A 27,989-nucleotide genomic window follows, 5' to 3' on the forward strand; every position below is an offset into this window, starting at 1 on the left:
ATTTTATTGCCCCTACACTAAATAAAAACAAAAAACCTACGCATATTAGGTATCTACACGACCGTAATAACCTGAAGAATTAATCTAATGGGTTATTTAGTGTGAAACGTGAACGGGATAAAAAAGAAAAAAAAATTATTCCGAGAATCGCTTTTTCCTATATTCACGACGTAAAAAATTTTTTTTTTACCCCCAAACTGTGGAGAAAAAAAAATAAAATATTTCTCTCGCATAAAACAAGGCCTCATCCAACCACGTCAATGAAAAAATAAAAACGTTATGGCTGCTGAAACGCAGAGAGGCAAAAACTGAAAAATTGAGCTGTTCATTAAGGTCTTTTCAGGCCTGGTCATTAAGGGGTTAAACATAAAAATCAATACCAAGTGCAATTGAATGTGCTCAAAAATAAAATAAAAAAACACAGAAGAAAAGAAATAACTACCTTCCTACAAATTCTTTCCTAAAAATTATTCAGATAGCAGACAGAAAAATCTTAATTTGTCAAAATAAAGACTGTCCTTACTGTAAATTATTTTGAAATTTACCTATAGAAATAGAGTCTGAATAGGAGTTTGTTATTAATCAATGATAAAGCAGAGAAAAAACACTTTGGAGTGTAAGCGGTCCTCTTTTTGCCTCCTGTCACTAGGTCACAATTTAGTTGGTAACTATTTATGAGGTTTATTCCCATGGAAATGTGTGTGTCAATTACTTGATTTAGCCCTCCCGAACACGACCGAGTGCCACTCGGGCCGTTTTTCCACGGCATTCGAGTGGCACCCGATAGTTTTCACTGACCCAATCACTTCAGTGTGACTCTCCAATCCGTGGAAAGATAGAACAGGTCCTATATTTCCACGGGACTCGGGCGGCACATACTTTCACGTGCAAGAGCCCTAAGTATTTGAGTATGTTTACACGAGTAGTTTTTTTTTTTTTGTTTCGCGATTGCAAGGAGTCATTCTGTAAAATTTGAATGGAACAGCATGGCTGCCTCCACATAGCGCCATATTAAGGTGGTATTCGCCTACTGAAGTAATCCTTCCAGCAAGGTGTATATCTAATACAGCATCAGATGGAGCATGCCAAGACTTGTTGAATTCTGATTAATCCAACAGAAAAAAAAAAAATGTGTATGTAAAACTAAATCCACAGCACGAAGGATGAGTCATTTAAAAGACCCGCCAAACTTCATAGACCAGACACCAGGTGCCGAGTAAATACAGACGAACTGTAAAAAGGAAACGGTATGTAAACTTGTATGTTTTGTAACTTTTACTGACAAAATCATCACTTCTCTTTTCCATTACTAAAAATAGTATATGTGTGTATATATATATATATATATATATATATATATATATATATATTAAACTTCAATGTCAAATTACAAAATTAAAGGAGTGGTCCATTTTTTATGTTTATTCATAGAATAAGAAGTCAAAATTCTGCTCGCATACCTTATACCAGTGTAGTTGCCGCGGTCTAAAAAAAAATAAGTAAATGGTATAGTCCACAGTAATGCATCCATAGGATAACTGAATGGAGTCATGTGACCCCTGGCATTCAGGTAGCACTGTCCAGGTATAGAACAGGTGAATAATAGATTGAGGGGCAGGAATTATAAAGTATTTCTACCTCCAGCAACATCTCATCATGTCTGGCAGGGTCTACAGCTCTTACACCCCTTGCACATGACCGTGTTCCGGCCGTGAAAAACGGCTCACTATACACTGTGGCACTCCTATACGGACCACAAGCTGAACATACACGGTGCAATATGAAGCAGCACTCTGATATCACACTATGGAAACGCTTGTAATGCTCTTTAATGCTTCTAAAACTAACATACATACTTTTTATTTATTTTTTGCATTTGCCTAATGATTCTGGATGAGCACGGTCTACATTATCTTTTAAGAAGTACAAGACACAGCCCATGAAAAGATAATACATCATTGCTGTCATTTAGAGGCGCGCTCCCAGCAGGAATGCACCGCAATCAGACACTCCCGTAGAAGGGCGCTGTCACATCTTCCGTTTCTTGCCTTGTAGAGTGCAGCCAATGGTTAGAAGCCACTTCACACACCTCTCCGGCTCTATTTATAGGAGAAGTACTAGTCGCAGCAGTCACTCAAACAAAACATTGAACATTAGCAGGAGCTCTCCAGCACTTCTGTACATGATGAAACATTCTGCATAACAATAGGATTTGTATATAGGCTACAGTTACAACTTGGCCTTAGTTACAAACTTGACAGCTTTTGTGCTTGTGATAAACTAATTCACAGTAGATGAGGTAAATGCAGTCTTTATCATGTATCTGTAAGATCCAACTCACGCTGTCATTCCATAATAATCAGCTAAACGTGTAAACATACAAAAGCACACATTTACATCAATCAGCTGTTACTGCTAAACAAGTATGTACATAGCAATCATACCTGAACACCCCATTGTGGGGAATATGTTGCCAAGGTAGCAACAAATTTTTCTAATACCTCTTCTAGTAAACCTGTTTAAATGACCAGCTTAGTCGCAGACATCTATTGTGTATGAGGGGGTCCCCCCTTTCCCTTAATGGCAGACGTTGGATATAAACATGCCCGATCCTTTGATCTTACAGGAGATAAGCTGCAGCCAAAATGTGTCTGGCAGTGCCTTATTCTCCTCTCCCCATTGAGAACACACGCACGCTCGGCCAAAACTAGGAATAGCTGTGGGCCGAACAAAGCTTTAGACTCGTTTATATAGTAGGTACAGGTAGTCAACACATTTATGTGAGTATTCAACTTCTATAATGTACACCTTTTTACAGAGGCCTTTCCAGACTTCATCATAAACATGCACGTATTGATTGGCCATCTTTAGGTCTATATTTCACTAGGAGGAGAGATTGTCAGTTGTCTGACATCTGTAGCAGAGGCGGATCTCCTGGGGTAACAAAGGATTGCAATATGCCCGATCCTTCCATCCGAGTAGGTGGACTTTGGCGGAAGTCAGGCTACCCCCATAAACTTTAGATTAGCAGCCAATCCTGTGAGATTCATGTATGGCCAAGCTAAGACAGGCCTATCTGTCAAAGGTCTTAGAGAAAACAAAAGCATTTCTTCTTATGCACAGAACTAAATGAGACTAGAAGGCCTCGTTCACAGAATTCCTTCAGGAATTGTGAGGCAGAGTTTGAACTGCCTGCATGTTTTTTTACAGCGTTTTTCCACTGCGGCCATTCAAGCTAATGCAAGGACTGCGGGGAAAAAGCGCAGTGAAAAACGCTCAGAAACTAGCGCCGTGGGTTTTTTTTCTGCCTCATTTATTTCAATGGGAGTTCAGAGGCAGAAACCGCGACAAGAAAGGACATGCTGTTTTTTTCCCCACTAGCAGCCCAAAGCCGCCGGGGGGAAAAAAAATGCCTTTGCTTCCCTTTAAAATCAATGGGTGGGGGGTTTCGTACGTTTTTGGCGCCGATTCCGATGTGGTTTCCACGTCAAAATCAGCGCCAAAGAACTGTGTGAACTGACCCTAAAAGTAAAAATTATTATTATAAAAAGGGAAATAAAGCCACAGCATTTCAATAGTATACACTGAAGTTTCTGGTACAGAAAGCGGCTTCCAAATGTGAATTTTGTTTCCGATCAGTCTGCAGCACGGTTTCACAGGATGCTAGTCATTCAAAATAGCTCATACAATCTTATATTTACTTTAGCGGTGTAAAGATATTCAACACGGTGATAAGTTTTAGATGAAAATTTAAGTTTCACTACGGATTCTCTGCCATTAACATTGTTAAAGAGGCTCTGTCACCAGATTTTACAACCCCTATCTCCTATTGCAGTAGATCAGCGCTGCAATGTAGATTACAGTAACGTTTTTATTTTTTTTTTAAACTAGCATTTTTGGGGAAGTTATGACCATTTTAGTATTTATGCAAATGAGGCTTTCTAAAGTACAACTGGGCGTGTTTAAAGTAAAAGTACAACTGGGCGTGTATTATGTGCGTACATCGGGGCGTTTTTAATTCTTTTACTAGCTGGGCGTTAGGAATGGGAATGTATGATGCTGACGAATCAGCATCATCCACTTCTGTTCGTTAACACCCAGCTTCTGGCAGTGCAGACACACAGCGTGTTCTCGAGAGATCACACTGTGACGTCACTCACTTCCTGCCCCAGGTCCTGCATCGTGTCGGCCACATCGGCACCAGAGGCTACAGTTGATTCTGCAGCAGCATCAGCGTTTGCAGGTAAGTAGCTACATCGACTTACCTGCAAACGCTGATGCTGCTGCAGAATCAACTGTAGCCTCTGGTGCCGATGTGTCCTCGCTCGTCCGACACGATGCAGGACCTGGGGCAGGAAGTGAGTGACGTCACAGCGTGATCTCTCGAGAACACGCTGTGTGTCTGCACTGCCAGAAGCTGGGCGTTCTGAAGAGAAGTGGATGATACTTCTCGTCAGAACGCCCAGCTAGTAAAAGTAGTAAACACGCCCCGATGTACGCACATAATACACGCCCAGTTGTACTTTTACTTTTCAACACGCCCAGTTGGACTTTTGCAAGCCTCATTTGCATAAATACAAAAATGGTCATAACTTGGCCAAAAATGCTCGTTTTTTAAAAATAAAAACGTTACTTTTATCTACATTGCAGCGCCTATCTGCTGCAATAGCAGATAGGGGTTGCAAAATCTGGTGACAGAGCCTCTTTAAACTTGAGGTACCACGATGGAAGCAGCAATAAAATCAATAGCCCTGACAGTAGTGTAATGCCACCACAGGCTCTTCCCTACATTTGTGTTTAAGCAAAACCATTCCAGGAATTGCAGCACCGAGGGACAGCAGCATCCAGCAAACAACTCACCTGTTCTGCTGATATGAACTGAGGCCAATCGTTGTTTCTGTCTGAAAATAAACAGAGGCAGTTCGATCAGTATCACGATTTAACATTACCAGCGACTTTATAATAGATTGCTCCTACACAGATAATCCCAGTACCAGGCACATTTGCAGACTATTCTTTGTTACCATTTATTTATAGCAATAGGGGTCATAACATAACAGGGAAATGACAACAACTTCAATAGCAGCCAGAGATGGTTACAATACTACACCTCGCTAGATTTTACAGCCACACGGTAACACTTGGAACATAGAAATGTAAAAAAAAAAAAACATTCAGTGCCGTAATTTTACTGCTGTGTGCAAGGCACCGGAGGCTTGTGACCACCACAATAATAATTTTATTGAGCGTTTATTACATTACTTGGCCAGTTTGGTGGTATTTTTTGACTCTATGGCTGTGCTGGCACTTTATAGCATTGTTGTTTAGACAACTGTATGGAAGTGTATTATGGCTAATGTATGTCACAGTTATTTTGGCACCATACTGTATGGTGCTGTATGGTTATTAGTACACTGTATAGCAGTACACTATATTGGGGGACTTCAAAAGAGGTACCATCCAATGTAAAGCCGGCCCTGGCTGCGTGAATGAGGACTAAAGAACATACAGCAAGCAACAAAGTCCTTAAAGTGTTAATGTACGAATCCACAATCCTTCAGTGTACACCTTCATAGTAAATGAATATTTCCTATTTATTCCTTTCTAACGGTCTTGATTTTCTGAATAAGGATAAGCTCATAAGTGTTAAAAGGGTTGGCCATTTGTACAAAAAATTACTAAAAGCGCGCAAAATATGAATTAACTTACAAATTAATCTTTATTCTACATGCAACTCTAGTTTTAAAACTCCAGATGTGCTCCTGCCCATGTAAACAATGGAGACGAATGGCTTCCGCGCTAGAGAGGAGCCTGTACATTGATGCATGGGGTATTCAATTTCAGATAATTTCACAAAAAGTTGATACAGAAAGATATGTATTTCATTCCTGAAAAAAAATTAGCTCAACCCCTTCCTGTAGCAGCCACATTTCTGACAGAGTGACACATGTCAGATTTGTAAAAAGGGGCTCTATGTGGTAATAAGATTGTTTTCTCGTGACACATTGTACTTTATGGGAGATGAATAATTTGGTCAATACATCCAGCGTTTGTGAAACACCAAAATTTAGGGAAAGTTTGCACAAATAAGCATTTTTCTAAATTTAAACGTATCTGCTTGTAAGACAGGCAGTTATACCACAGAAAATAGACATGGAAAATGTTAGTAACAATTTTGTGTTGGCATTGTTTTTTTAAACATCCTTATATTTTTATATGACTCAACAAGGCTTAAGTTATAGTTCAGGCCGTTACAGAAGTGCGACACCAAATATGTATGGTTATTTATTTATTTTCAATAATAAAGGACTTGATAAAGGAAAAGAGGGTGATTGTTTTATTTTATTACTTGAAACTTTTTTTTTTTTAACTACTATCTTTTCCACTTTTTTTTTTAGTCCCACTAGGGAACTTGAAGGTCCAACTGTCTAATTTCTGTTCTAATACATTGCAGTACCTATTAGACTGTCGTTCACTAACAGAAAGCAGATTAGGCTCCGCCTCCGGGTGGGGGACTAATCGGCTTTCGTAATTAGCAGACCAGACGGCCATTGTTAGGCCTCATGTTCCCATAGCAGCCGTCGGCATCCCTGAGATCACACCGCAGGGGTGCTGATTTTGCTACAAACCATTAAGATGCAGCGATCGCTTTTGATAGCTGCATCGAAGGGATTAAATAGGCATGGGCTGGTGCTAGCTCTGGTCCCTGCCATTACAGTAGGGTGTCAGCTGTACCACACAGCTGACACCAGCCGCTGATTACGCGGGCTCTGCTTGAGCCAGCGCCATCTTCCCATCGCTGCGGGAAGGCTGTTAGGTCCCGCCTCCGAAGGGGCCTAGGAGGCTTCTGTAGTCGGCAGCCCAAGAGGCCAATGTTCGATCTCTTCGCTGGAGTGCCGATTGGCTACAAACGTCTGAAATGCAGAAGTCGCTTTTGACCGTGTCATTTAAAGGGGTTAATGGCGGGAATCAGAGCGAACTTCGGTCCCCGTTATTACAGCAGGGTGTCAGCTGTAACAAACGACAAAATGCGGGAAGCACTAGCTTTCCGTTACGTATGCTTACGACAAATTTCGGGAAGCGGTTAACATTGGTACTTGCTAATATTTTTATTAATTTCCCATATATTGGCCGCAGCATCTGAGGTGTTACAGCTTGGATTGGAGTTCTCTCTGATCCCGGCCGTTGCAGGCGGGTGTCAGCTGTTTAAAATAGCCAGCACCTGCTGCTTATGGCGCAGGCTGAGCTCCTAAGCTTAAGTCACCTTGGAGTAGCGAACATCCAAAGTAGCTTTATGCCGGATGTTGATAATGGGTTAAAAAGAAAAATTGTAAAAGAAAAGTATATTTCAACACAAAAAGAAATAAAACATTTATTATTTTTTTGGACTGCTGGAAACCCTGGTTATTGTTGCTTTCCATAAATAAAAGTATAAGGCTGGGTTCACACGACCATGTTACGTCCGTAATGTACGGAACGTATTTCGGCTGGAAGACCCGGACCGAACACAGTGCAGGGAGCCGGGCTCCTAGCATCATAGTGATGTACGATGCTAGGAATCCCTGCCTCGCTGCAGGACAACTGTCCCGTACTGTAATCATGATTACAGTACGGGACAGTAGTTCCACGCAGAGGCAGGGACTCCTAGCATCGTACATCACTATGCTAGGAGCCCGGCTCCCTGCACTGTGTTCGGTCCGGGTCTTCCAGCCGAAATACGTTCCCTACATTACGGACGTAACATGGTCGTGTGAACCCAGCCTTAGGCAATAAATCTGCTGACTGGCCTTCTGAACTGTTTTTTTTTTCTTCTTCCTCTTTCGGTTTTACAAGAGGGGGGTTTCATTTAGTTATCTATTCAAATATACTTGTGGGGACAACTTTCGACAGGACTGCCATTGAATTTTGTAATGCGTCTTACTAAGGCTTCGTTCATATTTGCGTCAGTGCTCTGTTCAGGCGTTCTGTCTGAGCTTTCCTTCAGGAAACCATAGCATTCAGTTTGCATCACATTTGATTTCAATTGGACGGATCCGATGCAAACGGTTTCTGTTTATCTCCGCTATGCAAGGGTTCCGTCTTATTGATGGAATGAAAAACGCAGTCGATTACAGCATGGCTTCCGTTAAAACGATGGAACCCTTGCACAACGGAGAAACGGAAACCATTTACATCTGATCCGTCACCATTGAAATCAATGGTGATGCAAACGGAAACATGCGGTTTCCGTTCCCCCGACGGACCGCTCCGACGGACCGTCTAAACGGAGCCCTGATGAAGATGTGAACGAAGCCGTAATAAATGGTCTCCCCATTCAGTAAATGGATAATGTATTGACGTTATTGTAAATAAAAAAAAGATACTTTTTTTTCCCCCCCAAAATATAAAAAGCTGAATCAATACAGCGTGCAGAAAAGAGTACAGAAATTGCATTAAACTAAAAACTCTGTACTGATCTGGTCTTACTAGTTCAATAACATGCTTGTAACCATTCACAATCAAACAGTAAATTTGGCTACATTCACACAATTTAAAAAAAACGGGCATTAACCCCTTAATGACCAGCCTATTTTAGACCTTAATGGCCAAGCCATTTTTTACGTTTTTCCATCGTCGCATTCCAAGAGCTATAACCTTTTTATTTTTGCGTCGACATAGCTGTATATGGTCTTGTTATTTGCGGAACAAGTTGTACTTTTTAATAGCACCATTTTGGGGGACATTTATTGATTAACTTTTATTAACTTTTTTTTTGGGGGGGGGGGAATAGAAAAAAAACCTGAAATTTCGCCACTCTTTTTCGCGTCTTAAATCAACGGCGTTTACCGTGTGGTATAAATAACACAATAACTTTATTCAGCGGGTTGTTACGATTGCAACGATACCAAATTTGTATAGTTTTTGTATATTTTACTTTTACACAGTAAAAACGCTTTTTTTTCAAAATTATTTGTTTTTGTGTCTCCATATTTGAAGAGCTGTAACGTTTTTATTTTTTCGCCGATGCAGTTGTATGAGGGCTTTTTTTTTGCGTGAAGACTTCGTTTTTATTGGTACCATTTTTGAGTAGATGCGACTTTTTATCACATTTTTTTTAAAGTCAGGATTCACAGAAAACAGCAATTTTTCCATAGTTTATTACATTTTTTACGGCGTTCACCGTGCGTGTTAAATAATGTAATACATTTATAGTCGGGGGTCGTTACGGACGCGGCGATACCAAATATGTGGTAACTTTTTTACTTTATTTTGTTTTTTTAATAGTAAAGCATTGTGTGAAGGGGAAAAGCTGGGTTATTCATTTTTTTTTTAAATTAACTTTATTAAACTTTTTTACTAGTCCCACTAGGGGACTTTAATATGCGATTCTCCGATCGCTATTATAATACACTGCAATACTTTTGTATTGCAGTGTATTACTGCCTGTCCGTTTAAAACGGCCAGTCATCTGCTAGGTCATGCCTCCGGCATGATCTAGCAGGCATTCGCTCCAGGCAGACCTGGGGGCCTTTATTAGGTCCCCGGCTGCCATTAGAGACACAGACACTTGGCGATCGTATCGCCGGGTGTCGGTGGGAGAGAGAGGGAGCTCCCTCCCTCTCTCCAAAACCACTCAGATGCGGTGCTCGCTATTGCGCACCGCATCTGAAGGGTTAAACGGGTGAGATCGATACTAATATCGATCTCACCCGGCAGAGCAGGGACGCTCCCAGCCCTCAGCTGCCTCTAGCAGCTGAGAGCAGGGAGATTTGACACTCCCTGCTCTGTTTACTTTATCCTGATGCAGCACCGTGAAAAGGCGTATGCATCAGAATAAAGCCCGTTAGTGGCCGCCGTTAAAAGGCGTATTGGCGGTCACTAACGGGTTAAACTGACCGTTGATCTGTTTTTTTCATGGCCGTTTTGCATCAGTGAGACTTCAAATTTTTCATCTATTTACTGTTCGTCAACCATGAAAACGGATGGCATATAGCCGTTAAAAACAGTCAGACGGCCAGAAGGTGGATAAAAATTTGAAGATGGCAATGAAAAACTGACAGTTGACCTGATTTTAACGGCCGTTTTTTATTTTCACGGTTGTGTGAATACAGCCTAAATCAACCAATTGTATTGCTGCTCAATGGATTCGTTTTTAAACTGCCGTTTTTCAGGAATCAATCCCCGAGCCATTAAAAATGGATCCTGGCCATGAGGACTCCCCGGGCACAGCGATACTTTAACCAGTTCAGGACCGGGCTATTTTGCACCTTCAGGACCAGACACCGTTTAGCCATTTTTAGCACGTGTTAGTTAAATGGCTATAACTTGTTTATTTGTTGGGCTAACGACGTGATTTTTGCGACGTTTTTTCCGTAGACAATGGAGGTTTCTTTTTTTATACACACCTTTTTTGCTATTTTAGAATTTTTATTCATAAAGTTTGAAAAGAATAGTAAACAAAATAAGCTTTTTTACATTTGTTATTTTTTTTGGGTAATAACATAGTTTTACCCTAAAATAGACCTTTTATTTGTGATCGTTATTGTTTACCGTAAATTTTAATATATTACATGTCTATATTAGGGTAATTGGGTCAGCGCTAGTGTTACAATGATTGGGGGGGGGGGGCGTTTTTTTTGGGGGTGGGTATTTTATGTGTGTTTATTATTTCATTTTTTTTTGCACTTGACTTTACTATTTTTTTTATTACTATGGTCTGTCCCTCAAAGGTCAAAAAAGACCTTTGGAGAACTTTATATATATTTTTTCTTTATTTTACACCATGTTTTTCCACTGTAACTGGAGCTGCACAGCAGCACCAGTTACAAGGAAATCAGCCCTCTCATAGTGGCGATTGTCACTAACTGGGCTGTGCTGGGTCTTGTAAGACCCAGCAGCAGTCTGTCACAAACGGCACCCAGCGATCATGTGACCAGTCACATGATCACCGGGAGGAATAGAGACAGCGCCGCTGCTGCTGTCTCTATTCCTATACACAGCCTTCATTGAGCGCTGTGTAAAAAGAGATCGGAGAAGACAGAAGCAGCGAAAGCTGCTTCTATCCTCTCCTCAGGGTCCCCGGCAGTCACCGATCGCTCGGGCAGCAAGTTAAAACCCGAGCCGTAAAAAGTCTATGGCTCGGGTTTTAAGGACCCTGACCACTGGCTGTAAAAATACAGCCAGCGGTCGGGAACCAGTTAAGCACTGAGCCCGGGGAAGCACTTGACGTCACTGTTCATATACGGACAGGGATTTCAGGGCTTAACTATGGAGTCCCTTGCCAGAGCATCTCAAGCTCTTGGACTTGTAAATCCAACACCCCCCCCCCCTGCAGAAAGAGCCACGAAAACCATACTAGGGCTGTCACAATACCAGAATTTGGACTTCGATACCAATACTACGTCTAGTATTGCGATTTCGATACCAATTCGATACTTTGCGAACAGTAATAATAAAAAAAAAAAAGTTCTTCCAGTTTCTGATGTGAGGCGCATGGTGTGATGAATTTAACCGTTTTTGGACGATTTTCCCGGCCGGTTTGCATCCGTTAGATTCCGATCCAGGCCGTGTTGCCGTTTTTAACGGCCGATTTTGACCCGTTTTGCATCCTTTTTTCCCTGTCCGTTTTAAAATCGTATGAATTTCATTTAAATTTGTTGCCACACACAGCCCTCTGTAGATAATGCCACCCAGCCCCCGGCAGGCAATGCCACCCAGCCCCCGGCAGGCAATGCCACCCAGCCCCCGGCAGGCAATGCCACCCAGCCCCCGGCAGGCAATGCCACCCAGCCCCCGGCAGGCAATGCCACCCAGCCCCCGGCAGGCAATGCCACCCAGCCCCCGGCAGGCAATGCCACCCAGCCCCCGGCAGGCAATGCCACCCAGCCCCCGGCAGGCAATGCCACCCAGCCCCCGGCAGGCAATGCCACCCAGCCCCCGGCAGGCAATGCCACCCAGCCCCCGGCAGGCAATGCCACCCAGCCCCCGGCAGGCAATGCCACCCAGCCCCCGGCAGGCAATGCCACCCAGCCCCCTGTCGGTTGCACCCATCCCCCCTTCCAAGAGAAGTTACTGACTTAAATGTCCATATATGGACAGTTTGGACACTCACTTCCTCTGTAGCGGAATCCCCGGCGCCAGGGTCGGCGATTCCGCTTCAGAAGTGAGTGACGTCGCTGTGTCAATATATATGGACAGTGTAGTCACGCACTTCTGTAGCGGAATCCCCGGCCATAGAGTCGGGGATTCCGCTTCGGAAGTGAGTGACGTCGCTGTGTCCATATATGGACAGTGTAATCACTCACTTCTTCTGTAGCGGAATCCCCAGCCGGGGATTGGGGATTCCAACTCGGGAGCAAAACAAGACCCTCCTCCTCCTCACATGCACTCTGCACTGTGAGGAGGAGAAGGACAGAGAGCGCGAGCGACGGAATACACGGCCATCACTCGGGACACATTCCGGTGATGGCCGTGTATTACCCGGCCCCATAGACTTCTATGGGAGTCGGGCAGCCGGGTAAACGGCTGAAAATAGGGCATGTCCCATTTTTTGACGGCCAGGTTTCCCGGGCCATCAAAAAATCGGTCGTGTGAATAGCCCCATTAGGGGTCTATTGTTCCTACTGCAGCCGGGTGACGGCCGATTTATGAACGGCCGTTACCCGGCTGGGAGACCCTGTCGTGTGAATAAGGGCTAACAGGTTAATGTGTGCGGTACATGATAGGGTTAATTACTATTAATGTGAGGCACATGGAGGTTAAATTCATCACACATCGTGCCCCATAATAAGTGATAGAAAGCGGGTTTTTTAGAGGCGTACAAATCATAAATGATGCAAAAAAATTGTTGTGCAGGTTATTACGGCCGTGCAAATACTGAATATATGTATATTTTATGTATTGAGACTTATTTTAATGTTTATTGTAAAAAAGGTGTACGTGTATTTTTTTTTTTTATTTAAAGGAAGGGTGTTGCGAAAAAAAAAATTGCTTTTAGTGTTTTATTTAAAAAAATATGTTATTTATTTGTGTTTAACTTTTTTTTTTTCCAACTTTTTCTTCACTATGGGGGCTGCCATTTTTTTTTCATCTCTGCATGTGTCGATTAACGACACATACAGAGATGGAATACGGCACATACATCCCCATAGAAAATGCGAATGCTCCCACACAGTCCAAATGGAAGGTCTTCGGCCGAGCAACATCCGGCGCCATATTCTTGTGGACCGGAAGCTGCGGCCGGACAGTAAGAGGACTACTTCTGGTCGCGGCTTCCAGACATGTGTTCAGAAGCGAGTGAACGGTCCGGAGGGAGTGGCGGCAGGAGCAGGTAAGTTATGTGTATGTTTGTGTTTTCGTGTGTGATTAACACTGTATGTAAGCCTACTAAACTGTGTATTCGTTCAAATGGCGACACACAGTGTAGGAGGTTTGAACATTCAATCCCCTCCTTTCTCCTGGCACTAACCAGGATAAAGGAGGGGGGAATGTTTGAGGACGCTAGAGCGAGTGTGTCTTCTCAAATTTTGCAGCATAAAGCAATGTGGTTGCTTTACCACATGCCAATGCTGCCATTTTGGGAATTGCTCCCTCTAGTGACCAGCACAGGGAAATGTTATAAATGAATATCTAATTTATAATATTTCCTGACTCGTGAAAATTTTTTAAAAATTAGAACAATGTCTAATCATGTATACATACACTAACTGTTTAACTAAAAAAAAAATATATATTTTCTAGCAACACATTCCCTTTAAAGTTTAAAAATAATGTAATGTTAATGTACTGGTATATATCTATATGCCAGTACATTAGCCTGTGTACTGATAGGTATGTCCTAACAACTGCCTGTGTACTAAGTAAGGACGTATGCCCTAACAACAGGAAATATGGTAAGACAGCCCTGGCGTCCTTCAATGGACCCTGGGCTGTCTGCCCATATATATTATACAAAGAAAGGCTGCCTGCAAGCAGCCAAGCCCAATTTCCCAACTACCAATTAGTAGTATGAAAAAATAAAAAATGTAAACTTTAAATTTAGAGTTAAAAATTTCACTACCTAGAGACCGTACTGGAAAGTGAGTTACCTGTATGATCACAGGCATTAGTAGTACAAGACTTGGGAATAGTGTTCAGTTCATTAGCCCCGTGTACCCCTGAGGACGCTACTCTGTAGCCAAACATGTCGGGGGGGCTGTTAGGATTTTAATACCTACCACTGACCGTACCTACTGTTTATTATTAGCTAGTCTAGCAATTTAACTGGCTAGGGAACTGAACACTATTCCCAAGTCTTGTACTACTAATGCCTGTGATCATACAGGTAACTCACTTTCCAGTACGGTCTCTAGGTAGTGAAATTTTTAACTCTAAATTTATATGGTCTGTCTGGCTATACGTAGCCCAATAAAGTTTAAATTTTTTATTTTTTCATACTACTAATTGGTAGTTGGGAAATTGGGCTTGGCTGCTTGCAGGCAGCCTTTGTATAATTGTTAATGTGCCCGCCAACTATCAGGGGTCTTGTTCATTCTCTGTGTGTCTGCCCATATATGGTATGTCCCTCAATCGCGTGACAGGAATTCCCTGTGACGCGATCCAAGGGGCATCCCCCCTTCTCATTTTCCCCTGAATGCTGTAGTCCGCTGTGATCGCAGCATTCACGGGAATAACGGCAGAGATGAGGTTTCTCTGATCTCCGCCGTTACAGAGCCGGGCTGCGGCTGTGTAATACAGTCATTGCCCCGCTCCTGACAGGAAGTGCGTGCGCGGTCAGCATGAGGAGATGTGGCCGGCGCTGCACTAATGAGCGGTGGTTTAGGCACGGAAGACAGAACATGGGGGTGTTTTGTAGTGCGCCCGCCATGTTCGGTCTTCAGTGCCGCCGCTCATTAGTGCAGTGCTGGCCGCATCACCCCATGCTGACCGCGCGCACTTGTCAGGACTCAGGAGTGGGTAAATAACCGTATTACACAGCCGCAGCCCCGCTCTTATACATTCATGTGTTACAATACTGAACTGTTTCAATGCAGAAGTTTCAATGCATCGTGCATCCCTACACCATACACCCCCCCCCTGTAGAGAGCGCCACATTCTACCCCCCCCCCCCACATCCATATATGGACAGTGGCTCTAGGGGCTCCTCCAAGAGCAGAATCCCCAGCCAGTGCGTGGGAAATGCTCTGGCTGGGGATTCCGCACCTAGAGGGTGCCCCAGTGGCGCTTTCTACAGGGGAATGTAGCTTTATTTTCAAGGGAGGTGTAGCACTATCTACATGGGCACTGTGGCACTATGTGGGTACTATCTACAGTTGCATTGTGGCACTATATACACATGGGAACTATGGTGTTTTCAGGGGTTTTGGATAACAAAAAAAAACCAAAAAAAAAAAAAAACACCCTGTCAAATTAAACTGCCATGAAAAACAGATGGCAAACATATGACAAACTGCCATTAAAAACAAATGGACGGCTTGAAAATGGAGAAACACTGATGCAAAACGACCGTGAAAAATGGACAGTTGATCCGATTTTCAAAGCAGTTTTTTTCACTGTCGAGTGAATGTAGCTTTCAATATGTAATAAGAGGTCAAAGTCTGTGCAACAAAGATATAAAGTGAACTTCTGTACCGTACTATGTACTAAAATAATAATAAAAACCGTAATATATTAAATATGTTTGCATTATATTCGTAAAGCAAAATAATGTAAACACTGCATTTTCATTTTCTATCACTTTAATGCTTCTTCATAGTACAACTGAAGAGCTGCCCTAGATTTTCTATTTACTCCTAAGGCTCTGTTCATATCTGTGTCTGGAGCTCAGTTAGGGGCCTCCGTCGCAGATTTGGCCGGGTTTAGGGGAGACAATAGCGTAGCATGAAGCGCTATTGTGTCCGGTATAATCCCGGACACCACAATGGAAAGCCTGCGGAACCCATTAAAGTCAATGGGTTCCGTCGGCAACCAGCGGTGTCCATTATTTACCTTGTCCTCTGACAGAGCAGAACGGATCTGCCCAATGGAGATGTGAACATAGCCTAACAAGTTGCAATATCACAGCCAGTCGAACGATATGCAGGTTGGTTGACTGTTGTGAATACAACCCACAATCATAAAGGGCACCACTACCAAATAAAATTCATATCACTTTATTAGTACTGAATTAAAAAAAAAAAAAAACACAAATACATGTCAATGCATATTTCATAATAGTGGTATAAAGAGGGAATGAACAAGAAAACTCATACAAACAGTTAAAGGGGTCTGTCAGCAGCTTTGTCCCCTCAAAACTGCTGACAACGCTATATAGAGGATGGGGAGAGCAAGTGCCCGCTCTGCTACAAGTGACAGGTTTAGCGGTTTTCTGATTGGGCGCTAGAACGGTTACTCAGTGCAGAGGGTAGCGTCTGGGAAGCATTCAGTGAAGAGTGCACCCCGGAGCACTACACATGTAAGCGGTGCTTCTGTGGAACTCGCAGGAGGGGGCATTAAAACGTAGATTTTTTCAGTCCTGCATGACTGTCCCTACAGGTATGCTTATTCTGCTCCCCCCGTCCTCTATATAGAACAGTCAGTAGTTTTGACGGATGAAAACTGCTGACAGATTCCCTTTAAGATACAAAAAGTCTTTGCTGTAAATATATTGTAAATCATAAAGAAAGGCACAAGTGTGTCCGATTTGGGTCCATGTTGCATCTTGAGTGTGGTTTCGGTGTGTCATTCGTATTTCTCCTCTACAAGCACTTGCTGGTTTCACTTTTTTTTTTCTGCATTTCTTTAGCAACTGATTCGTGAAAAAACTGACAGTACACGGCGTCCGTGCATCTTTATATAAATTTGGGGCAAATCATCTCAAATATCTTCCTTTACCAAGACTGGCATAAGATGCGCCAGTCTTTGTAATTCTGACCTCAATCTCTGAATGGTCCACATTTACTTCCTAGGCTAGGGATACACAGCACTTTGGCCATGACACTGGTGCAAGGAATCCAAACCTGCCGGATTTCTTGTCAGTTGGAAGTCATGGAAACTTATGGGTCGCACAGCGTCCACATTCCCTTTTATTACGTGTGTGCGTGTTTCTTAATTCCAGAATTTTATTCAGCACCTCGTGATTCAAGCAAAGGTTGGAAATGATTGAGAATTGTTGTGCATATATTAGGATAGGTTCACACCATGTTTTTGCATCTTAGATTTTTTATTTTTTTTCCCCCAAGATTAGAAGGGGAAAAAAAAAAAGAAAGTACCTTAATAAAACATGCCTATTCTGTTGCAATTGACCGCTATTGGAAAAAAAATAAAAAATAAAAATACAAAACCCCACACACAAACCGGATAAACTGCAGGACAGCACATGCTAGAGGTTGTGGATTGGGGAGCCATGTTGGTGACTGAAAAGCTGGTCGAGTCATCGAGTCACATACATCAGGTAAAATTACACATCGTACCCAACCTACAACCAGCAGGAAACTGCGGGCAAAAAAAAAAAACACACAAAATTGTGCAGATTTTCACCCGGAATCGCCGATGCAGAAAACCGCAGAAAATAAATAAATAAATTGCCAATTTATACATACCTTATGTACGCATTTGGCTTACCTTACGCATCCCTCTGGACTCTGTGCAGTCCTGTCTCCGGTGATGAAGCTGCAACCCGTATGACTGCTACAGCCTGCGATTGGGTGCAGCAGTACATGCGATTTGTTGGGCCTTTTATCGCACCATTCAACACAACGGGGAAAAACTGCAACGATTCTGCAGCATAAATTGACTTGCTGCAGATTTAAAACAAGACAAAAAAAAACGCAGGAAAATTCATGCATATTTTCTCAGCATATTTTTTTGCAACCTGAGGATGATATTTGTTCAAATCTCATGCACTTTGTTGCTACTATGATACGTTGCAGATTTTCTGCATTGAAATTTGTTGTGGAAAATCGGACCCGTAACAGGAAGGAGTCGTCCAACCTGGGTACTGAGAAGGATACTGTGCAGTACTGTTTGACGTTCTGCAGTGTCTTCAACCTGTGGCTCCTCAGCTGTTACGAAACTGCATGTGAGAGTACCACCATAAAAGACCATTTAAAAATAAATTTTTAGAACGCACGCACGCACGCCTTCTGAATGAATTAGAATATCATCAAAGTGTGAATTTCAGCAATTCAATTCAAAAAGTGAAACTCATACTATATAGATTCACTACACAGTGTGATCTATTTCCAGCATTTTTTTCTGTTTAATGTTGATTATGGCTAACCAATGAAACCCCAAAATGTAGTCTCTCAGAAAATTTGAATATTGGGTAAAAGTTGAAGATTGTAGACTCATGGTGTGACACACTAATCAGCTAATAAACACAAAACACCTGCAAAGGTTTCCTAAGCCTTCAAATGGACTGGTCTGTTGCTCAGTGGTCCAAAGTCTTGTTTTCAGATGAAAGTCAGTTTTGCATTTCATTTGGAAATCAAGGTCCCAGAGTCGGGAGGAAGAGTTGAGAGGCATCAATCCAAGTTGCTTGCGGTCCAGTGTGAAATTTCCACAGTCAGTGATGGTTTGGGGAGCCATGTCATCTGCTGGTGTTGGTCCACTGTGTCCACAAGTCCAGAGTCAACGCAGCCATCTACCAGGAAATTTTCCAGCACTTCATCCTTCCCTCTGCTGACAAGCTTTATGGAGATGCTGATTTCATTTTCCAGCAGGACTTGGCACCTGCCCACACTGCCAAAACTACCAATACCTGGTTTAATAACCACAGTATCTATGTGCTTGATTTAATTGTATTTATTTATTTTTTTGGCAATTTTTGCTGGTTGTCTCAAAGAGGTGTCACTTGTATTTAATGGTCTCCACCTTGACCATAATGTAGAATATGATCACTGTGGCAATGGGAAAGCCTGCACATAAAACTACAACATAGGCCATGAAAATAAAGTTAAACGTCCTATGTCAGAAAGAAGATGCTGGACGATACCACTATATACAATTGTTTAAGCAATAGAGAGTGACATGTGCAGAGCTGCTTACTCTCGTAAGATGTTGTCCACATAAACATGCCATCGAGTCCTAATACCTATTATTATGCAGACGTGACTCATAGCACAACACGTTGCTTTACTGGAGGCACAAGTGACATCTCATCTAATGTACCGTATATGGAATGACATTTCCGGAGCTTGTATTAGAACTAGTAATCTACTGCAGACCAACTAGCATAGCAGCAGGATGTGCCAACAGTGTTTGAAGAGGCTCTGTCACCACATTATAAGTGCCCTATCTTCTACATAATTAGATCAGCGCTATAATGTAGGTGACAGCAGTGCTTTTTATTTAGAAAGACTATCTATTTTCACCAGGTTATGACCTATTTTAGCTTTATGCTAATGACTTAATGCCCAACTGGGCGTGTTTTTACTTTTGACCAAGTGGGCGTTGTGGAGAGAAGTGTATGACGCTGACCAATCAGCGTCATACACTTCTCTCCATTCATTTACTCTGCACATCGTGATCCTGCATTGTTCACTATGTGCAGTCACATACACACACACATTAACGTTACTGAAGCATCTTGACAGTAAATGGACATCGCGTCCAACCAGGACGGGATGTCTATTCAGAATCCCGACACTTCGGTAACGTTTGTGTGCGACTTACAGCACTTGCAAAAAGCTCAGTGTTATGCAAATTTGTTCTTAATACCCAACTGGGCGTTTTTTTTACTCTTGACCAAGAGGGAGTAGTAAAGAGAAGTGTATGACGCTGACCAATCAGCGTCATACACTTCTCTTCATTCATGTCCAGCTTAATCCACACAGTGTGATCTCGCGACTACTAATCTATCTTCTGATTTTCAAAAATATTAACGATTCAACATTTAGGAATAAATCCTCCTTAACTTGTTAAGGACACTTTCTAGTCTGGGCCTTAGAGAGGGCCTGTCCCCAGAAATGTTAATCTACTGCCATACCTGTATTGACCCCACCCGATTCCAACGCCTTTTCTTCATGCTTCTAGGTGCCTCCATTCCCCTTCATTCAGCCTGTTCAGGTCGGTGGCTCATATGCCAATTTATACATAAATTGACATCTGGGTAGTGTTCACTACCCAGCGTCAACATGGTGTGTACCTAAGCTGCTCTGACAGAGGGGAAAGAGAGAAAAGCAGGTATGGCAGCAGATTAACATCTCTGGGGAAACGACAGATCTTCAACCCCTTAGCGACCACCAATACGCCTTTTCACGGCGGTCACTAAGGGGCACAGGGCTCAGCTATCTGAGGACAGCGAGGCTTTTGCTCCAACTGCCACGATCAAAGTTTACTTCGATCGCGGCGGTTTAACCCGTTAAATGCTGCAGTCAATAGAGACCGCGGCATTTAACTTGTTTACAGAGGGAGGGAGCTCCCTCTCTCAGCCATCGGCGGCCCGCAAATGCAAAGGCCCCCAGGTCCGCCCTGGACACAGATTGCCTGTCAGATTTACACGGACAGGCAATAAAGCTCTGGTATACTAAGTATACCAAAGCATTATAGCAGCGATCTAAAGATCACATAGTAGAGTCGCCTATTGTGACTAATAAAATAAGTAATAAATGTGAAATAAAAATGGTTAATAAAAATAAAACCATTTTTTTTCTCCATAAAAAGTGGTTTTATTTTGTAAAAGTGTAAAAAAATAAATAAAACTACACATATATGGTATCGCCGCGACCGTAATGACCCAAACAATAAAGTTAATATGTAACTTAAAGAGGCTCTGTCACCAGATTTTGCAACCCCTATCTGCTATTGCAGCAGATAGGCGCTGCAATGTAGATTACAGTAACGTTTTTATTTTTAAAAAACGAGCATTTTTGGCCAAGTTATGACCATTTTTGTAATTATGCAAATGAGGCTTGCAAAAGTCCAAGTGGGTGTGTTTAAAAGTAAAAGTCCAAGTGGGCGTGTATTAGGTGCGTACATCGGGGCGTTTTTAATACTTTTACTAGCTGGGCGCTGTGAAGAGAAGTAACATCCTCTTCTCTTCAGAACGCCCAGCTTCTGACAGTGCAGATCTGTGACGTCACTCACAGGTCCTGCATCGTGACGGCCACATCGGCAGCAGAGGCTACAGTTGATTCTGCAGCAGCATCAGCGTTTGCAGGTAAGATCGACTTACCTGCAAACGCTGATGCTGCTGCAGAATCAACTGTAGCCTCTGGTGCCGATGTGGCCGTCACGATGCAGGACCTGTGAGTGACGTCACAGATCTGCACTGTCACAAGCTGGGCGTTCTGAAGAGAAGTGGATGTTACTTCTCATCAGAGCGCCCAGCTAGTGAAAGTATTAAAAACGCCCCGATGTACGCACATAATACACACCCACTTGGACTTTTACTTTTAAACACACCCACTTGGACTTTTGCAAGCCTCATTTGCATAACTACAAAAATGGTCATAACTTGGCCAAAAATGCTCGTTTTTTTAAAATAAAAACGTTACTGTAATCTACATTGCAGCGCCTATCTGCTGCAATAGCAGATAGGGGTTGCAAAATCTGGTGACAGAGCCTCTTTAAACTGCGAAGTAACACCAAAAAAAAAAATTGCTATTTTTTTCCATCGCCCCCCAAAAAAGTAATAATAAAAGTTAATCAACAAGTCCCACGTACGCCAAAACAGTACCAATCAAAACTACATCTCGTCCCGCAAAAAACAAGCCCTCATTTCACATTGACAGAAAAATAAAAAAAATTACAGCTCTTGGAAAGAGACGATGCAAAAATAAATAATTTTAGTTCAAAAGAGTTATTGTGCAAAAGTCATAAAAATCCTATACATACATGGTATCGCCGTAATCATACCGACCCAGAGAATAAAAGGTCATGTTTTATTTTCACCGCACAAATTTAAAAAACTCAGAACCATGGCGGAATTTCAGGGTTTTTTTCTATTCCCCCCCAAAATAAGTTAAAATTGATAAGGGCCTGTTCACATCACCGTTCGCTTTCCGTTCCGGGGTTCCGTCTGAGGTTTCCGTCGGGTGAACCCCGCAACCGAAAGTGAAACTACAGATTCCATTTCAGTCACCATTGATATCAACGGAAACATCGCTAATGGTTTCCGTTCGTCACCATTCCGTCAGATTTCAGTTTTTCCGACGGAATACCGCAGTCGACTCAGCTATTGATTCCGTCGTTAAAACGGAAACCTGCCAGAAAGGTGACGAACGGAAACCATTAGCAATGTTTCCGTCACTATTGATATCAATGGTGACGGAAACGGAAGCTGTGGTTTCAGTTTCCGTTGCGGGGTTCACCCGACGGAAACCTCCGACGGAACCCCGGAACGGAAAGCGAACGGTGATGTGAACAGGCCCTAAATGATATCTTCCCCAAAATGGTGCCATTAACAAGTCCTCATGCAGCTATGTCGACGGAAGAATAAAAAAAGTTATAGCTCTTTGAATGCGACTATAGAAAACCCAAAAAAATAGCTTGGTCAGTAGGGCCTAAAATAGGCTGGTCACTAAGGGACTAACTAAGAACGAAGTGATTTTAGTTTATTCCTCTTGACACTTACAAATAGTTATAACTTTCGAACTATTTTATTTTTTTGCCCTCGCAGCCGTATGAGCGCTTGTTTTTTTTTCCCAAATAACACCGCTTTGAAATATAAATGTATGAATAGCTTTTATAATAAAAAAACATTTGGGGTGGAAAGAATGGGGAAAAAAAACAGCTGTTCGGACATTGTTTTTTGGAATGTATTTTTGCGGCGTTGACCTTGTGGTATTAATAACATGCCAACTTTATTCTTTGGGTCGATACCAATTGTTTTTGTGCCACCGCATTCTGAGACCCACAATAATTTAGTTTTTCCTTCAATGTAGATACATGTGGGATTATTTTTTACGTTTTGTTTTTTTTTCCTTTGAATTTAGTTTTTTGGGTTTTTTGTTTTTTACAATTTAACAAGGGATAGTTTGTCCATGGCAGACCTGGCGTCATTTGTTAGGCCTCTAGCTACCATGGTGACTCAATGGAGAGGTGTGGGAAGGAGTTAAAGTGTCACTTTAGCCACACTCTCTTAGGCCTCATGCACACGACCGTAATTTTTCCCACCCGTAAATACTGGCGTAAATACGGGTTCGGTGTCACACGTATTCCACCCGTTTTGCACCAGTATTTACGAACCCGTGCCCGTAAATATGGGTCCGGTGTCACACGTATTCTACCCGTATTTACGAGCACGTTTTTGGCGGCAAAATAGCACTGCACTAATCGGCAGCCCCTTCTCTCTATCAGTGCAGGATAGAGAGAAGGGACAGCCTTTTCTGTAATAAAAGTTAAAGAAATTCATACTTACCCGGCCGTTGTCTTGGTGACGCGTCCCTCTCTTCACATCCAGCCCGACATCCCTGGATGACGCGGCAGTCCATGTGACCGCTGCAGCCTGTGATTGACCTGTGATTGGCTGCAGCGGTCACATGGCCTGAAACGTCATCCAGGACGTCGGGCCGGATGTCGAGAGGGACGCGTCACCAAGGCAACGGGCGGGAGACCGGACTGGAGGAAGCAGGAAGTTGTCGGTAAGTATGAACGTCTTTTATTTTTATTTTTTACAGGTTTATACTGATCGGTAGTCACTGTCCAGGGTGCTGAAAGAGTTACTGCCGATCAGTTAACTCTTTCAGCTCCCTGGACAGTGACTATTTACTGACGTCGCTTAGCAACGCTGCCGTAATGACGGGTGCACACATGTAGCCACTCGTCATTACGAGAGCTCCATAGACTTCTATGGACTGTCCGTGCCGTTATTACGGCCTGAAATAGGACATGTTCTATCTTTTTCAACGGCACGGGCACCTTCCCGTGAGAAAACGGGAAGGCACCCGTCGCCAATAGAAGTCTATGAGCCCGTTATTACGGGTCGTAATTACGACCCGTAATAACGGGAGTTTTTACGGTCGTGTGCATGAGGCCTTACATTGGGCGCTGGAAGAGGCAGATCACACGATGAGCAGTACAGCAGTAGTCGCCGAGTCAACTGTACAACAGCATTCTAATTAATAATGAACTCCTAAAATTACCTCTAAAAGGCCTCCTTCATCAAATCGAAGCACTTCAATGACATTTTCTGACTGTATGAATGCTGCAAAGAAAAAAGAAAAATTAATATTAACACTTTCTTCTCCAACCAAACATATTCATGACTTCTTAAAGCGTACCGGTCACCTCTCCTGACAGGTCTGTTTTAGTAAATACTTTTGTTCCAGAGTTATTTCATGGGGAATACATTTTATCAATAAATTGATAACGGGCTGTCACCATTCCCCTTGTCAAAGGGGTGTGTCCCTACACAGTCCCACTGATTGGACCGTGTCAGATGTGTAGACACACCCCCATCTGGTAACACACACTTTCTAGGATGAATCACATAGGAAAGGCACAATGCAGAGCTCTAAGAAAAGAGGTTCCAGAAGCGTTATTTTATGGTGAATACTAAAATGGACGTGTCAGGAGAGGTGACAGGTACTCTTAATGTATCCTGAATGTCTATGAACGGGAAACACTATCCATTTTTTTAAATTTAATAAACTTGCCTCAAACATTCCAGTTCTTTTGTATTCCGAGTGAAAAAGCATAGCTAGCATGGTTTAAAGAGGCTCTGTCACCAGATTTTGCAACCCCTATCTGCTATTGCAGCAGATAGGCGCTGCAATGTAGATTACAGTAACGTTTTTATTTTTAAAAAACGAGCATTTTTGGCCAAGTTATGACCATTTTTGTAGTTATGCAAATGAGGCTTGCAAAAGTCCAAGTGGGTGTGTTTAAAAGTAAAAGTCCAAGTGGGCGTGTATTGTGCGTACATCGGGGCGTGTTTACTACTTTTACTAGCTGGGCGCTCTGACGAGAAGTATCATCCACTTCTCTTCAGAACGCCCAGCTTCTGGCAGTGCAGACACAGCGTGTTCTCGAGAGATCACGCTGTGTCGTCACTCACAGGTCCTGCATCGTGTTGGACGAGCGAGGACACATCGGCACCAGAGGCTACAGTTGATTCTGCAGCAGCATCGGCGTTTGCAGGTAAGTCGATGTAGCTACTTACCTGCAAACGCTGATGCTGCTGCAGAATCAACTGTAGCCTCTGGTGCCGATGTGTCCTCGCTCGTCTGACACGATGCAGGACCTGTGAGTGACGACACAGCGTGATCTCTCGAGAACACGGCTGTGTTTGCACTGCCAGAAGCTGGGCGTTCTGAAGAGAAGTGGATGATACTTCTCATCAGAACGCCCAGCTAGTAAAAGTATTAAAAACACCCCGATGTACGCACATAATACACGCCCACTTGGACTTTTACTTTTAAACACGCCCACTTGGACTTTTGCAAGCCTCATTTGCATAACTACAAAAATGGTCATAACTTAGCCAAAAATGCACGTTTTTTAAAAATAAAAACGTTACTGTAATCTACATTGCAGCGCCGATCTGCTGCAATAGCAGATAGGTGTTGCAAAATCTGGTGACAGAGCCTCTTTAAGTCAATTTGGAAAAATACAGCAAAAATGTAAACATCCTCGACACATTATATTATATCATATATACAGCCATACTGCTGTAGAATTTTAACCCTTACGGTAAGTGGAATATTCTAGTTTTTCTCTTAACGTTGATTAAATGAGTATTCTGTATGTGTATACGTAACAGGGCTGAGCGATTATAACCAAAATCACGATTAATTGAACATGTAACCTCAATTACGATCAAACAACGATAAAGTAGTCCACACCATTGAATTAATATAGATACCCTGAACCCACTGTATATAATACACTCCCTGTAGAATGCCCCCACGCAGTATAATGCCCCCATACAACCCACCAATAGTGCCTAATAAAGAAAAGAAAATACATACTCCCCTAACCCCGTTCCAACGACGAAGGGAGGAGATCCCTCTGTTCCTCCGATCTGTGTGGCTTGGCACATATTTTCAGGTTCCGCTGCACTTCTAGCATATACCTGTGTTTCAGGCATCCTATTGGTCCAGTGTGTCCTCAATGCCAACCCCATTTACTTCTTGTTTAGCCTCAATGCCCCCGTGCCATGGCAAATGCACAGTACCCACCCCAATGGTATAAACACTAATGATGGGGGTTATATACAGGGATGATTGCGGTCCCTGTATATAACCCCCATAATCCCTGTATACAGGGTTGATGGGGGTTATATACAGGGACCGCAATCATCTCTAGATACATGTATTAAACCCTGTCATTGGGGAGGACATTGAAGCTAAACAAGAAATAAATGAGGTTGGGGCATTGAGGTCTCAGTAGACCAATAGGATGCTTGAAGCACCGGTATATGGCAGCAGTGCAGCGGACTCTGAATACATGCATCCTGAGACACTCACGGTTCAGCACAGAGACAGGCACGAGACAGTGATGTCATCGCGCCTGTCTGCGCTGAGCCGTGAGTGGCCAGCGATATACAGTGAATAGTAGAGCAGGAAGCAGACGGCCCATTGCTCTACTATAGGGGTCAAGTGTATCAGCGTCCTGAGGATGCAGATACAGTTGAAACCGAAAAAAAACAAAAACCGAAGTCCACAAGAGGACCTCGGCTAGCTGCGTGGAATTTGTTAGTTTTTTCCCCCGATTAATTGCCCAGCCCTAATATGTAACATAAGGGCACATAACTATTATTGCTGCAATGTTGCTCATAATCTAAAAGCAACCATGAAGTCTTGGCGAATGGTGAAGCCTCACAACTGCCTAAAAAGGATTGCAAATAGGGAACACACCAAGTCACAAAGGAAGGTATATGATGATGGTTTCACATATTCCTACAGATCAGGTTTATTTTTACTAAAACTTACCATTCTCGCTCCAGAAATAAGAAACTGTAAGGCCCCATTCTCATCACGTCATTGCCCTACGTTTATCAGGTACGTCGGGAAATCTCACCCACATAAGTCGGTATACCTTTTTTTCTTCTTCTTCTTTTGAAGGTGGGAATAGGTTTTCTAACATGGGAGTCAATGGGTGACTGATGCTACTGTATGGCATTCGAAGTTCTACTTTAAAAGTATACCTAGGGGAGCATATATGGACAGTGACGTCAGGGGATTCTCTGGGGCCGTAATCGCTGGCCAGAGTGTTGCCGACTCTCTGGCCAGAGATTCCGGCTTTGCAACAGTCCTGACGTCCCTGTCCATATATGGACAGCGACGTCAGAAGCAGTGCTGGAGACTCTGCGCAGAGCGCTAGCTGATGTTCTGCCCGGAGTCTCCAGGGTTAGGCAAGCTCCTGAAGATGCTGTCCATATATCGACAGTTACGTGACAAGCTTTTAAAGAGCCAGAGGCCCTGGGCAGAGCGCTAGTAGATGCTCTGCCCCGGAACTCTGGCCCTACGAAAACTCCTGATGTCATGGTCCATTGATCTTTCCAATGTATACCTCAGAGGGAATGCCAAAACATCATGTGAATGGGGCATAAGATAATTGTATATGGTCAATCACTTCTTCCCAGAACAATGTACTACTTAAAAAGGTGGTTGTCTGGTCTAGAAAACCCATTTTTAGGTACTCCAGGAATTTTGAGACAACAGAGGGGGTTTCCCAGTCAAGGACACTCAACTATTAGCCAGAGTAGAGAGCGGCTACAATGAACAGCCGTCAGTCTGGAGGACTGAGAACCTGGTTGTATAATACACAAATAGCACTTTGATTTAAATCGACACTCCTAAACTCCCCCGGGGATTACAGATGATCGCTGGGGGGGTCCTAGCAGCAGAACACTGTCTGATCAACTCATTGTCCGGATGCTCTTCTAACAAAGTCAGGAACAAGTGGTCTATATTTTTTGCATGTCTAATGGTCAAAAATATAGAGGGCCGCTTTATTAACGCTTATATAACTTTTCAGGTGTATTTTCAGAAAAAGCGGTGTTGTATGTACATGAGAAATAACACTTTCTGCCCATTATAGGACCTGTATTCTGCATTATTTAGCAGTTTTCCCCTCTGCAGGCT

At 42.9% G+C, this 27,989-nt stretch overlaps 1 protein-coding gene across 2 annotated transcripts in view; it reads right to left on the minus strand.

The window, feature by feature from the left end:
* TMEM131 (transmembrane protein 131) overlaps positions 1 to 27,989 on the minus strand; it is a 218,173-nt gene that overhangs the window by 147,405 nt on the left and 42,779 nt on the right. For both annotated transcript variants that reach the window (XM_075852597.1, XM_075852596.1), the window contains exons 2-3: positions 24,045 to 24,106; positions 4,861 to 4,901 (exon numbers count right to left, since the gene is read on the minus strand). In XM_075852597.1, the coding sequence (XP_075708712.1) occupies positions 4,861 to 4,901; positions 24,045 to 24,106 (103 nt within the window). The remainder of the gene's footprint in view (positions 1 to 4,860; positions 4,902 to 24,044; positions 24,107 to 27,989) is intronic.

Source organism: Rhinoderma darwinii, chromosome 2 (assembly GCF_050947455.1).
Source record: "Rhinoderma darwinii isolate aRhiDar2 chromosome 2, aRhiDar2.hap1, whole genome shotgun sequence".
Taxonomy (NCBI): Eukaryota; Metazoa; Chordata; class Amphibia; order Anura; family Rhinodermatidae; genus Rhinoderma; species Rhinoderma darwinii.